The sequence below is a fragment of the Nipponia nippon genome, unplaced genomic scaffold (genome assembly GCF_047370975.1).
Source record: "Nipponia nippon isolate SJK-2023a ecotype South Korea unplaced genomic scaffold, ASM4737097v1 scaffold_1, whole genome shotgun sequence".
NCBI lineage: Eukaryota > Metazoa > Chordata > Aves > Pelecaniformes > Threskiornithidae > Nipponia > Nipponia nippon.
In genome coordinates, this window is record NW_028262290.1 from 117,266,793 (window position 1) to 117,282,264 (window position 15,472).

At 46.4% G+C, this 15,472-nt stretch overlaps 1 protein-coding gene and 1 pseudogene across 1 annotated transcript; one reads left to right on the forward strand and one right to left on the reverse strand.

Moving 5' to 3' along the window:
- Positions 1-4,112: 4,112 nt before the first annotated feature.
- On the forward strand, positions 4,113-7,187 carry LOC148057575 (uncharacterized; annotated as a pseudogene).
- Positions 7,188-11,155: 3,968 nt separating this feature from the next.
- LOC104012105 (C-C chemokine receptor type 8) lies at positions 11,156-14,070 on the reverse strand. The gene is made up of 3 exons (XM_009464455.2): positions 14,020-14,070; positions 13,865-13,933; positions 11,156-12,671 (listed from the first exon to the last, which is right to left on the reverse strand). Exons 2-3 carry the CDS (start codon positions 13,916-13,918, stop codon positions 11,592-11,594), a joined length of 1,134 nt encoding a protein of 377 aa, XP_009462730.1. The 5' UTR covers positions 13,919-13,933; positions 14,020-14,070; the 3' UTR covers positions 11,156-11,591.
- Between the last annotated feature and the right edge of the window lie 1,402 nt (positions 14,071-15,472).

Consider the following 15,472-nt stretch of genomic DNA (forward strand, 5'->3'; position numbering starts at 1 on the left):
ATTTACTGGGGTAACACAGCAGGTATTGCTGTTTGCTTGGTAGTACTCTTCTCTTGCATATATCTCATCCTATATGGTAAGTCTGACCCAGCTGCTGACGCCACTGGCTGTACTGGCTGCTGGAAAGCACACCGGACCCGCACGGATAGTCCCGGCCAGCTGCGAGATGAGAGCGTCATTGGGTTGGCACGAGGCCCCAGTGGACGCACTCATCAGCAGAGGCTGTGGGAACCCAAGTCATCATACTGCTATTCTGAGGCGGGGATTTCTGTGACCTGGCTGTCTACATTTTGGCATTTCAGCTGAGCCAGCAGAAATACAGATTTATGCAGAAGTGCACAGACACGCAGAAGCTCACTGCTCAGAAGCCGTGCGTCAAAACTGGCATAGCACAGCAGCAGCTTTGCTTTGCCCAGAATTACTTGCTGCTTTTGAGGTACAAATATTAACGAAAAATGCATGCCAGCCCGCACGTTACAATTAAAATTGACTAACTGACTATAATTCTCTTTCAATTTCCCAAACTTTTTTTACATCTGTACAGAATACCTAAAGTCATGTTTATTTTTTTTCTGTCGTGATCCTTTCTGGATCCTCTTCTGTCACAGTTAGTAATTTCCATGGTGCTTCATAAGTGGTACACTAAATCAGTGTTTTCAAGAGGCTGAAAATAAAACAAACAGGATTATTCTGGACAAGATACAATTACCAGGGTTTTGGGGAGTTTTGTGCATGCTAATGCAGGCCCATCCCTGCACAGGAGCATCTTTCAGCCAAGAGAGGTGCGAGACACGAATACCCTTCATTAACCTTTCTTTTTTTCCCCCATAAAACTTTTGACTGGCTCTGACCTTCGAGTGTAGCTGCGTGCTACCACAGCAGAAAGAGGCAGAGTAGTGCTGCTGGCTGGGAGGACTCCTCCAGAAAGGATCAAGTCAGAAGCTCCCATCCTCGTCCCCAGACTGCATGCAGTGGCCTGAACGAGTGACTTGAAGGCCAGAGATTCTGCCAAGGATATAATTAGTGTTGTCTGCATGTTGCCTCGGCTTCAGCATAATGCCAGAAAAGCCAGCTATGGACTAGTTTCATACGCCGGGCTGCCGTTTTGGAACAAGATGCTGAGACTGTCATTCCCTGTGCTAAAGTGGCAGTCCTGCAGCTCAGAGCTGAGAGGTGTGGAAGAATCCACCAGGTCCCACTTCACACTGTTTCCCAAGGGATCTAGCAACACTGTAAGCTAGCACGTCCTCACATATCCCACTTTTTACTGGTGTAGTTCCACAGCGTGGGTCCTTAAACACACCCTTGTGCTCTCTACAAGTGCTGCACAGGTTTGCACCGTGCAGCAAGTGACAAGCCCCACGGATGCCACTGCAACACTCCAGCCTGTCAAGGCCTGTGGCGGTGTGCTGCCCCCTGCCCACACTCGCACTTGACCTTTTCCCGTAACCCTGCCCAAGCGATAACCACCAGTGGCAGTCGTGATGGATGCATCCAGCTCAAAGTGGATTCGGGGGAGACAGATAACAACACAATAGCCAAGGGCTAATTTATGGCAATGCGTCCACCTAACCACAGTGCTGGTCAATGTCCAACTCAAGCCAAATTTGGAGAAACTAACATATGCAGTCGGTATGTGAATACGACTATGAGTCAATCACCTTACCCCCATAAATAGTGAGCAGCCCAGAGCCCGTTGAGCTCTCCTGCATGGCAGCGGGCTGCACACCAGGATCTCCCTTGAGCAGGGACACCTCTCAAGGTTACTCCTCCAGGTTGAGAGATTCCTTGCCGCAACAGATCCTTGGTAAGTGACTAATAGCATGCTAAACTTTGAAAACTTAGCTAAGTGATACAAAGGATTGATTGTGCATATATAATCCTTAGACATAAACGGGTGACCAAGTCTGGGATTAGGACTGGATCCAGCTGCACCTAGACTCCTCTCTGAGAAGGAGTTTAGAAAGCAAGGGGGTCCTTTCTGCACCTCATGAATCAACGGGAGGTCTCCCTGACAGTTTTTGTCTGACCCTGTCCTCTATGCAGTAAATAATCAAGCGCACCTTGCCATCGAATCTTGTGAACCCACTCTCACATTTACAATTGAACTTTGTTAACTTGCTGGTTTATAGCAATAAACTTTTTTTTTTTTTTGCTTCTCTCTTGTGAGTGAAGTGCACTCTCACTCCTTCCACAACAAATTGGCATAGTCGGCAGGACGGCAAGTAGTATCACTGATTATTTCTGGAGGCATGAAGTGAATCTGAGTCCCAAATTCTCAGAAGAATGGGCTCGTGACAATTGGCAGAATTGGGAAGCTGTTGAAGCGCACCTAAAAGTAACTAGGGGCCACACAAAGGATGGAAAAGGGAAAGGAGTTATCTGTAAGATGCTAGATGCCTGTTTAGAAGCTGCATATCAAGAAAGAGAGAAGAGAAATAGAAAGGTACAGGACCTAGAAAAAGAAATAGAAGGTAAAAAGACAACTGAATTGTCACTGTCTTTAAAAATTGAACAGCTGCAGAAGCAGTTACAGGGGGAAAAGGAAAAAAGACAAAAGTTGGGAGAAAAGGTCAAGACAATGCTTATGCAGGCTCCCCGCCCCTGTGGCATCACACAGATCAGGGAACTAATAGTATCCCCTGACGACTGGGATGGGGACATCTGGGGTGATCCCAATGATAGCGAGCCAGAAGACAATCCTTTGATCCCCACAAATCCTCCTGAATGTGAAGCCAGACCCGTTGTTAAAACAGAAAGAACTGTGGGACCTCGGGCTGGTCATCTGCGACATACTATGCGAACCATCCCCTGGGAGCTATTGCAATTGACAATTTTGCAAGAGAGATATAGCAGGAAACCAGCTGAAACGGAATACTTGTGGCGAGTATGCCTAAGTGGAGGCAAGCAACTAATGTTGAGTGAGGATGAGGCAAGCGGCTACTGGGGTCTGTGAGTTTTCTTCAATTTAGGACCTGACCCGACAAATACACTCCGTTCTATCACCAGCCGAGTAGCTTATTGGGCTGGAGAAATAGACACCACGGAGGGAGGTGAACCCTCCATAATCCCCATTACATCTCTAAGTGAGCTCTCTACAGCGGTCACAAAAGCCGCTTGCATACACGCCATGCACAAAGGAGGGCCCCAGGATGTCCCGCTATCTGCTACAGTAGATTTCACAATGTTAAAACCACTGATTAGAGGAGGCCTCGCAATTCTTGAACCCCATTTAGTTATAAAGGGAGATGAGATCAAGAAAGACACAGAACACAATGAGGGCCGAGGTGATTACGATCAAAATGCCCGTAAGCAACTCCCTACATGGGCAGAATTAATGCACAGCATCAGTTAACATTGTAGTTAATGTTAACAATGTACAGCTGTGAGATGGGCTGGGACCATGCACCAGCTGAAAACCAAACCTGAAGCCCGGGGGGAGGAGATCACAAAGACAGACCCGTGAAACAAGAAACTAGATCGAAGGGAAACAAATTTAAAAACCTGCAAACAGAATCTCGAGAATGGAGGAATGAATTCTGGAGGAATGCGGTAGCCCTAGGCATTCCCAGAGCCGTGATTGTCAGCCTACTGATCGAAGCACTCCAGGAACGGGATAACGGTGAAAGGAAGGAGCGTATTTCAACTCCTCCTCCGGTGCCAGTCCTCAGAAAGGGAAACAAACTCTTCCTTTCCTTTAGGGAGAAATTGCAGGGCATGAAGTCAAAAAATGAGTAATGTCCGGAGGGCAATTGCACCTGCCTGTCCGGAAAGTGGAGGCTTGTCAGTGGGTAAGTGATGATGGCCCATACATTTTAATTCCAGTTGGTCCTCAAGGGCAATTGGTAAAGGTTTTTAATAGATACGGGAGCACAAATTTCACTATTAACACAATATGATGCCAAGAAGCTGGGCATACAATCCGGATGGCAAAGAGTTAAGATTATGGGTGTGAACCGAGGAGTGTTGAGTGCCAAACCACAAAGGTCAATTTATGGCTCCCTGGTGAGAAGCGCATGTCGACTACTCGCTTTGCAGTTAAAGATCATAATGAAAATATTTTAGGTTTTGATGTTTTAAACGGACGAGCCTGGCGACTGCCAAATGGCAGCATGTGGTCCTTTGGCTCCAACATCGATCCCGACCCCACGGAAACTGGGAGGCTCCAGTACGGGCACTTCGCGCAGCCCCTGCCCTCCCTGAGTCAAAAATCCCTAACGTGCCGCAATATCTGATTTCTGCTGCTGCACGAAATGGAATTTCTGAAGTCATAGCTGATTTGGAAAAATGACAAGCTACCTCCAGAACCCGCTCCCCACATAAATCACTTGTCTGGCCAGTTCGGAAACCAGATGAGGGGGCGGCGTTTAACAGTCGGTTGTCGGCGCCTGAATGCTGACAGAGCCCCGCTAACCCGCTGCTGTACCAAACATTGCAAGCTGAACAGCTACTTTGCAAGCAGCTGCACACCCATGGATGGCAGCACTAGATGTAAAAGATGTGTTCTTTATGGTTCCCTTAAAGGAGGAGGATAAAGAGAAGTTTGCTTTCACTTGAGAGGGAATACAATACACCTTTAACAGACTCCCACAGGGGTATAAACATTCACCCACAACTGTTCATGCTGCACTTGCTGAACTTGTACAGGCGGTCTCACTCCCCCGAGAAGTGAAACTGTACCAATACCAACTGACTGGAGGAATTTCCCCTGAGAAGGTGGGAGAAGCGGCAGCAGCAGTATGGCAAGCACTAAAGAAAGCAGAAATTGAGATTCCACCCAGAAAATGTTGGGGACCAAGTAAAGAAGTAAAATTTTTAGGCACTTGGTGGATAGCAGGCAGTGCAGTGATTCCTTCAGATACCTGGAGAAAAAGCGACGGGCTGCAAATACCCCAATCAAGGAAGGAATTAAAACAACTAATGGGAACTTTAGAATATTGGAGGAAGCATGTACCTGGATTTTCTATAATTTCCCACTCATTATACTCACTCTTATGGAAAGGCAAACCCTGGGAGTGGAAGTTAGAACATAAAGGGGCAGTTAAAAATCTAACTGATGAATTCAAAACATATCAGTCACTGGGACCACTATACCCCTGCCACCCTATTATAGCTGAATGGGGTTTCTCCAAACAAGCTACTTACTGTAACCTGTTCCAAACTGGCCCTAATGGGCCAAAAAGACCTTTATTGTTTAGCTCAACCGCATTTAAAGGAACAGAACAACGATACACTGAACTGGAAAAGGGACTTTCTTCTTTAGTCTGAGCAGTTAAACAAGTTGAGAAAATCCATCAGGGACAGCCTGTGCAAACCAGAGGACCATTTAATTTACTAGAAGCAATCCTAAAAGGGACTGCTTCCCCAGAAGGAGTTGCACAAAAACCCGCTATCAAAAAATGGTATGCTTACCTAACAGGAGTTGCAGAAAATATGCAATTAACTGAAGGACACACTAAGGTTTCCAAACTGCTGATGCCCATAAACACAGACCCTTTAGCGTTACAACAACCTTTTAAACCTTCACCCATTCTGGATGCACTGCCCCTCACTGAGGGTACACCAACAGAAAGCATTTGGTTTACGGATGCTTCAGCAAAAAGGGTAAACGGTAAATGGCAATATAAAGGATTGTAAAGGATAAGAAAACCCTATCCCCACAAATTTCTGAAATTGGACCATATGTGATCAAAAATACAGGCCAACAACGAGTGTTATTTAATCCATCGTGGTCTCTTAAATGAGTAGAACTATTGATGCAAATTAATATCTCTACAATCAAACCAGCCTGTTCACTATTCCTAGGTACGTCCTATACAGGATGCTTAGCATGGTTACATGGGCGAACCCTCACCTCTCCAAGATGAGCAAGGAGAGATGTGACTGGTATCACAGGGACAGGATTGGGAGTCTTAAATAGTATAGATGCTGAAGTACTCGTAAATAAACTGAGCATGACAACAAGTGATTTAAACAAATTAGAACACCCATTGCGGTCTTCTCTATTAGCATTGGGAACTAACCAACGGCTCTTATCTGTTATATTACCCCAGTGGGAAAATAATAATAAAAGGGACCACCAATTGATTGTGGATGCACTTGGTACAGCTCAAAAGAATGTTTCTCTAGCTCTTAGTTGTATCCAAGCTCAACTGTGGATGCAATCTATGGTAGCAGCAATTATAAGAGAAGGTGAAGAGGGCACCTTACCCACTGAAATTCAAAAGGTAATTTGGGATAATGCAAATAAATTTGAGAAAGAATTCCAGTCCTGGTTGTATTTAGTCAATTTCACTTATGGCCCCATCAACAATAAGGCCACAGCTTTTGTCTTAACCATACACAATGCTTCGGTATATACCATATACCCAATCATTGCGTTGGGATTAAATCACAATGGAACTATACTCCATCCATTGGAACACAGAGTGTGGGCCCAACAAAACAGAAACAAACGGCAAACTGTTGATGTTAATGCGTGTGTTGTATGGGAACAACAAGGATTTATTTGTGGAAATAACACCATCAAAGCCCAAGACATTTGTCTTGACGCTGAACAAAATGTTTGTCATTTTGAAATATATCACAATGAAACCCCTGAAACTGTACTTGTATATATTGGGAAAGGATGTGTTTGTATGAGAACCCTTTGTGATTTTATATTCGTAGATAACATTACTGTAGATACAAGCAATCACTCAAATATTTGTGTTTATAACTTTAGTAAAGTTGTGGGATGCAACTTTAATTATTCAGCTCTTGTTACATCTTATCAACTGTTACAATCTAATTATACATTGAGTCAAAATTTATTGCCTGCCCCCATTGGAATGAATCTTACCTTGGTGAAGAATCTACTACAACACGATGATCTGTGTCAACTGCTAGAACGCATCTGAAACAATGGATGCAAAACTCTAATCACTGTTCATCGTGATACAGAAGAGCTACACCATGTCTTGGAAAGAGTAAAGACAGATGCCGAACACCATTGGTGGGAAACTCTTCTTGGATGGTCACCAACAGCAACAGGAGTGTTTAATCTTATGCTTCACCCAGTTCTGATTTTGCTAACTCTAATATGTCTATTGCTTATAATTATATTGTATATAAAGGTTTGGTACATGGTAAAACAAATAACCCAACTTCAACCACCCAAAACATACAAATTAACACATAACAATTAGCAGTGCTTCACCCTCTACTTACCATGGATCTGTAAGCGCACAAATATCAACATACTATGTATGGCACAGAGGCAAGAGGTGATCGTACTACCACTCTGTGAAGATGAGTTGACTATAGCCACAGGGTGGAGTGTGGTGGTGCGCTCCCCACACACACCCACACTCGCACTTGACCTTTTTCTGTAACCCTGCCCAAGCGATAACCACCAGTGGCAGTCGTGATGGATGCATCCAGCTCAAAGTGGATTCGGGGGAGACAGATAACAACACAATAGCCAAGGGCTAATTTATGGCAATGCGTCCACCTAACCACAGTGCTGGTCAATGTCCAACTCAAGCCAAATTTGGAGAAACTAACATATGCAGTCGGTATGTGAATACGACTATGAGTCAATCACCTTACCCCCATAAATAGTGAGCAGCCCAAGAGCCCTTTGAGGATCTCCCTTTGAGCAGGGACACCTCTCAAGGTTACTCCTCCAGGTTGAGAGATTCCTTGCCACAACAGATCCTTGGTAAGTGACTAATAGCATGCTAAACTTTGAAAACTTAGCTAAGTGATATAAAGGATTGATTGTGCATATATAATCTTTTAGACATAAACGGGTGACTAAGTCTGGGATTAGGACTGGATCCAGCTGCACCTAGACTCCTCTCTGAGAAGGAGTTTAGAAAGCAAGGGGGTCCTTTCTGCACCTCATGAATCAACGGGAGGTCTCCCTGACAGTTTTTGTCTGACCCTTTCTTCTATGCAGTAAATAATCAAGCGCACCTTGCCATCGAATCTTGTGAACCCACTCTCACATTTACAATTGAACTTTGTTAACTCGCTGGTTTATAGCAATAAACTTTTTTTTTTTTTTGCTTCTCTCTTGTGAGTGAAGTGCACTCTCACTCCTTCCACAACAAGGCTTTTCCATCCAAACATGCAGAGCATCATGGGTGGCATCAGACAAAGACTCCATCTTTCTAACAGAGACCTTCTGTAGAAGGGACCCTCTGGTGCAAATAACACCAATAAATCAAAAGAAAACTAGTACGTATTTTAAGTTTAAGCTTGAATGTAGGTAACAATTACTCTGGTCTCTGTTTTAAGATAACACACTGAAGCTAGAACAAGAGAATATCTGACTATTTAATGTGCCAACATCATCCTGAATCCTCTTTAACCTGCATCATCTCAGCAAAAAGAAAAAGCAAGCTGAGGATATAAAGCTAAGTAGCAGATATGAGCAGGACCAATATAACAACTGTGGTGGGTACTTTTTATGCAAGCAGGTGAACTGGCACGGGGTCTGTGCAGCATGGTCTAGCCTCGGCAGCTGGGTGCTTCCTGTGCTCCCAGCTCTTGGGATGACCCTAAAATTTGGCGTTACCCTCGAGCTGGCCAGCAGCTAACACAGACACAGGAAGATGCTTCCTGTTCTCCGGTGCTCTCAATGCCTTCACAGACACTGGCAGGGCAGCAGACTGCTCCCAGGCTTGTCCTTTCAGAAAGGAGAGGAGCTCTGAGACCTGCAGGGACACTCCTGGCCACCCGCAGCGACGTGGGGCAGATCCTGCCAGCAGTGCAACCAGCCTCCGGATGTGGGTCTCACCTTCTCCCTTTGTACAGGAAGGCAGCAGTAGCAGCTCAAAGCAGTTGGGCTGTGAGGAGAAGTTGAGGTCAGGTCCAGCTCAGGGCTTCTAGCGTTGCTGCTGCGATGGAGGAAGGCTCCTGCCTCTGGCAGGAAATCCTTTGAGCCGCAGAAAGCACCTCCCGCCTCCCCGCTGGAAGGGTTTGCAAGCGGTGCTGAGGCAGCAGCAGGGGGAAGATGCCCTTTAGACTCTAGTGAGAACTAGGGAAATGAAATACCTTGCAAAGAGGGCTCTGCATGTTTATGCTACCCTCATACCACCAGTTACAGCCCTTGCAGGGAAGCCCTGGGTCACAGCCTCACTCCAACAGCTACACAATAGCAATCAATGAAACCTTGGAAAAGAGGTAGATATCCCCTAGCAGAGATGCTCAGCAGCACCAGGGAAAGGCCATCCTCTTGCCAGCTTGGGCAAATGGGCTCCAGCACCTGTCCCAAAGCACTCACACAAGGGCTGCAGGATGGGGCTGCAGCGCTGCGGCTGCAGGGCTGCGGAGATCATTCCCATCTCTTGTGCTTCAGCTGAGCGAGGTCTCATCTAGGGGGCTCATGCTGTGAATCTGCAAGGGAGATAACTGGTGCTGTCCTCTGCCCACCACCCTTTGGCTTTTTCCTGAATTTTTGTGCATCCCCTCCTAGAGCAGCTGAGTGTTTGCATATACAAAAAAAGCCTGGTGGCCCGAGGGTGGTAAGGCCCCCGAAAGGCAGGAGCTGTACTGCTGCGGTGGGCTGCGATCCTGCTGCTGGGACCTAGGCAGTAGCTGAACCTTTTCCTCTGGTCACAGTCTTTGCTTTACAATTTGGAGAATGTGTGTCATGGCCCACGTGAGGCAGCATGTATTTCTTGCACACCTTCTGTTACCGGCCGGTTCTTGCAAAAGATTGTACCTTGCAGATTGAAAATATGAGTACACATTAAAATAGTAAATCCTATCCAAAGAGAGGTCGTTTAAAAGAATTGTATTTTGTGTTTTGTTCTGCTCTGCTCTAGGAAGTCAGCCCAAGGGTATTCATTATGTGTGGAAACACTACAAGGGCAGACTCTAACAGGAAATTAAATTTCTAGAATAAAAGATAATCTACTCTCTGCTTTTTCTTTTTTTCCAGGGGAGGAGGAAGAGGGAGGGTGAGAGAGGAGGGAGAGGAGAGTCAGCCAGAAGGATTGTCAGTTTTGTAGAACTGCCCAGGACAGAAGAAAATGCACAAGCTGAAAGAATTAATGATGCAATAGGTTCCTACGGTCGTGCAATTACACTGCATACAGTATCTTTAAACTGTATGAAACTGTATGAAACTTCAGAACTTCAAATATGGTGATATCTTGTAGGGAGAAATAGATCGGAATGAAAAGCTTCAGAACACCATTGAATCTATCTATCAATATTTGTATACTTTAAAAAGATGCATATATATATATGCACGTATATGTATGTGTATATATTTCTGTGTGTATATACACATGTGTATGTATATTTATGTATATATAGGTACATATATGTATGTACATCTATATCTATATGCATGGGTAACCATTAACGTATAAATCAGTCATTCATGGTTACCAAGCTGGAACAGTAACTGGGAGGTCAACCCCAGTCGTATGCTCAAGAGCGGTGACCATACTGGCACATCAGTTGCTTAAAGTGTTCAAAAAGTTCCCTCAGGGGAAAGTGTGAGTGTTGTCTGGGTTTTAGGCCCCTCTGGAGCCTCTGGACACTCAAACCAGCCAGTGCCGTCTGCTTTAGATACCACCTGCGTTCCAGGATGCTTGGTGTATTACCCCTGTTTGTGTTTCTCTCCATCCTGTTTTGGGCATCTGCAGAACAACCAGCCCCTTGCCAGCAGTCAGGGCTCTGCCGAGAGCAGCCACTGCCCTGGCCCATGGCTTACCAGCCGGCAGGTCCACAGGAAGCTTTGACATATGATTCTTACTGCTCCGTCAGCTCACACTCAGTATTTTTTCCAATCATCTTCAGCTTTTTTATCCTGGTAACTATTTCTCCACTCGTCCCTAGGACACTTGTTCATTCCCATAAGGGTTTTTTCTTGACACCCACAGTGTCACTTCTAGGCTACAACTTCCAGACCCTTCCAGCCCAGCAGCTGCAGGTCCTGGTAGCAGATGGGGAGTCAGGATCATACCTAGATATTCCTCCATGTTGATTTCAACAAAACACAAGCATAGCATTTATTTATTTATTTGCTGCTTATCTAATTATTCACTCCAGCTCTTTCTGGGCTGGAAGCCTCATTCAGATCTGTCAACTGGGAGCCAGGCCCTGGCATGATGCCTTAAACTTGGGCATCATTTCCCTCTAAAGAGTGCGTTTCCACTCCTGCTGTGAGCCCCGTCCCTGCCCATGAAGCCAATCCACTCTGCTGAGATAAGGGAAGGAGCGGCCAAGTGTCCTGAGTTCAGAAACATAAACAGTTCCTTTCAGTACTGAATCTGAGGTGGGGGAAGAAAGGTTTCTAAGGCACCTCGCCATGCTGCTCGGGCAGTGCGGGAGTCTGCTGGTCATTTCGGCCTCCTTTTCACAAAGCAGGCAGGGTAGGACGTGCCAAGGGAAAGGGAGGAAGATGCTAAAAAAGTCACTAAAAAGTAAGAACCCCAAAGGCAACCACGATAAAAGCAAGCTCAAGCAGCTGCTTCTACTTTTCCTGTCCTAAAAGGTTGCCCAAAGAGTGCATCCCTGTGGATGCCCTGCTGGGAGGATTTCTCAACTTCAGGTCACCTGTGGAGGATGAAAGTTTTTGGCTTGTAACTCTACAAGACAGTGCCAACAAAAGATGACTGTGAGGCCGATCCGTGCAGGGAGAAGTGCTTGTCCAGGCTGCGCCCATTGAAAGCACTGTAGTCTTTGCAGATCAACAGAAAACGTGCATATTTCCTGAAAGCTTCATGAAGATGCTTCTTGAACTTCTCACCCACGAAGGCGTAGATGACCGGGTTGAGGCAGCAGTGGACGAAGGAGAGCACTTCAGCCAGCTCCATGGCTAGGTCTAGCCTTCGGCTTGTCTGGCAGTCATCGATGATGTGCATGTTCCTCAGAGAGTCCAGAAAAAGCACAATGTTGACAGGGGTCCAGAAGAGGAAGAACACAATGACGACAATAAAAACCAGCTTCATTGCTTTGTACTTGTTCTGAGTATGGCACTTCTGCAGGTTTTTCAGGACACCATGGTAGCAGAAAATGAGGACACCAACAGGGATCAGCCACCCCAGGACATTGACTTCAAAATTACTGAAAGTCTTCCAGCCATTGCTGCTGTTAGGATAGTGAGGGGTGCACTTAGTCTGGTTATTGTCATTTGTTTCCTGGAAGAAAATTAAGTCTGGCGCTGAAGCTAAAATGGCAACTGCCCAAAGGACCAGGCTGGTGATAACCCCATGGGCAGTTGTCCGAACCTGCAGAGCGTAGACAGACCGGACAATGGCCAAGTACCTGTCGACGCTCATGATGGTTATGAAGAAGATGCTGCTGTAGAAACCAATGAAGTAAGCTGAGCTGATGATTTTACACATCGCATTTCCAAAAGTCCACTGGCTCACAATGGAGTACTGAACCAAGAAGGGGAGGGAGAAAACAAAGAGGAGGTCAGAGATGGCGAGGTTCAGCAGATACACGTCAGTCATGGCCCTGACTTTCTTGAAGACTGTTAGGACACAAACGACCAAAGCATTTCCCACAAGGCCAGTCACAAACAGTAGGGAGTACAGCACGGGTAAAAAGGTAGATGCAAATGCTGGAATATTTTCAAAATCACAGCTGATGTCCAGTTCTGGGTAGAAGAAGGCATATTCATAGGCTGCAGAGGAGTTAGGTGTTGGCGACATGTAATCCACCTGTTCAAGGACAATGAAGTTCATGAGGCCTAAATCCCAAATTACCCACTTAGTAAAACACTAGGCACAAGTCAGCTCACACCGAGCCGCATGAGGACAAAACAGCTGTGCCTCAGCTGTGTTGGAGGATGCAAATGAGGAATGAACATGAGTGATCAGTCCTCCCCTACAAGATCCGGGATGAGGTTCTTGCACCAGAGGGGAAGAGGAGATCAAGGAAAATGCAGCTGTGGTGGTAAACCAGTTTACCAGTATCCCCCCACCGGCTCCATGTGGGGTGCCCAACCCCATGCCTGCAGCCCAGGTGGATGTGGTGAGGCACTGGGGCGAGAGCCAGGGAGCATTCCTAAACCAGCAACCAAATGGGCATGGCTATGGGATTGAGAGTCCCTGACAAAGGTTTCGGGGTCCTATTCCTTGTTTCCTTCAGAAAGAGGAAAGGGAGTAGTGCTCAGGGAGGAACTAACATGTAAACCCTCATCTCTGAAAAGCTGCATTTCCAGTTAGCTGAGTGCCAGAAATATCCCTTTGGGGGACAAGTTACTTTTGCAGAGGATTCCCGCACGATTCAAGCAGGTTTTCAGCTGTAAAGGCACCAGCATGTACAGGTCACTGGTGAGTGCTGCACATTGCATGCTCTCTTCACCCTGCGTGAGATCAGTGCTGGCAGCTCTGGCCCGAGGGGCAACTTCCCAAAGAGCAGATGGGGATTTCTGCCCCTTCTTCCCCCCTCCCCAGCAGGAACTTTGCCCTCTTGGTCTGTGCCAGCACAAACCAGTGCTGGTAGCAGCTCATGCCCACCAAGACTTTACTCTGCTAACGGGGATGTCTGGATTTCCTTTCAACACCAGCAGCTCTGCTCTCCTGCACCAGGCAGGATGCACCAGTGGCAGCGACGTTCCCCCTCCCTGCTCCCCAGCCCCTTGCAGCCCCCCAGCAGCAACCACTGCATCCCTGGGCAGCACCTGTGACAGCAAACAGCTAAAGAAGTTGAGTGGCAGCACATCCCCCGGTCTCATCAGCCAAAGATATTTTCACTTACTGTTTTTTTCAGACAATAAAAATCACACTGATTTCTTCCAAACCCTTGCTGTCCCTACCAGTACTATGTGTCCCCTTAAGCAAAACTGGACCCCTCAGATGTCCTACTGGCCTCGGCTTGCAGGGCAGTAGCCCAGCAGGGAACGACTCACCAACACGTCCTCAGAGCCCTCGCTGCCCAGCAGGTCCGTCAAGTTCCCCTCCATAATCCAACACTGTGTCTGAAAGAGTGCAAAAAAAATCCCTTTATATCACAGGTTTTTAAGAGGCAGGCATACCTTCACAGATATATGCTGGCAGTATTTACCTTAGCTTATGTTGCAATGACAAGTCTCAGACAAAGTCCTCACTGTAGCAGTAGTCATAAAGTACCTTTTCCTCTGTGTGACACGTTACATTAAAGATGTATGAAACCCCAAACCAATGAGTTCACCTCTGTAGTTGACACTTAGAGAAACGGAAATGTGTCAGGTTTATCTTCTAAATGATCTCTGTCTTTTGACTTGGAGCATTGATATGAACGTCAGTGGAAGAGATGTGCAATTTGCCCCATGTGTCTGCAAAGTTCCCCCATCCCTCACCTGCAGCCGCTGCTCTGCAGCCTGTAGCTGGGAGAGAGGAAGCAGTGCTGCCTCTCCTCTGCTCCAAGGATTTTCTGTGAAGATGTTTGTGGGGGATGGCCAAATGCTGCCAATAGCCAGAGATGGCAAAGGGCACCATGTTTGCTTTGACATTTTTCCTTGGAAGGCACCTTCCCCCTGCACCCACGCACACGCAGACAGAAATACCTAAGGGCACTTATAGAATCATTTAGGTTGGAAAAGACCTTTAAGGTCAATAGAATCATTTAGGTTGGAAAAGACCTTTAAGGTCATCGAGTCCAACCGTAAACCCAACACTGCCAAGTCCATATCAACCTTCCTTCCCAAAACATGCGCCCTGCAGGACACTCTTGCAGGCTATCACTGAAGTAAAGCCCTGAACAGCACTGGATTTCTGCTGCCTCTGCCAAGTACTTGCTGAGGCCTCGTTCTGACCCAACACGGCTTTCATCCCACAGCTGTCTCTGATCTCCCCACAAGATGAGATATATGGGAAAGAGCAGCGCTACTGAGCAATGGGCAGCATTTGAAGTGCGTGTTATCTCCTTAAATACTGCTACTCTTCACTATAGCCTGGTGCTTTACTGTAATTCAGGCAAGTCACAACACCTTTTTTTTGTTTTTGAGCAAACAAACAGTATGTCACTGGGTGTCAGTCCATAGATGTGCTGCTGGAGATCCCCATGTGGGATGGTCTATCATCTCTCTCAAACCCTCTGAACGCCCAACTTCATTCACCATCATCACTGCAAAGGCAGAGGGATAAATCTCCGTAAACCCAGAAAACCTGCAACACACATATGGCAGTGGCCAGCGTTCTTTGGCTGTGGTGGGCAGTGTGATACTGGGTCAAAGTTTTACATGTGAGTCAATCCATATGCATATGATAGTCTGATTGACAGCCAAGCTCTGCTGAGTATTAACTCTGGCAATAGCTGAAACCAGAAACTGAAACCAGAAAAAAAACTCCTTTGTCATAGGAGTTACTGGCAGTGTTGCAGTGGGATCTCCATTATCCATTTGCAGGTTTAAAATAGCACTCACATCTCTGTTAGTGTTGGTGGCAGAGATGATACCCAGAAATTACGCAATGTGGAAAAAGAGGTGGCAACCAAACAGGAATTTGGCCCCTTAGGCAGCTCTGTACCGCTCATCTCC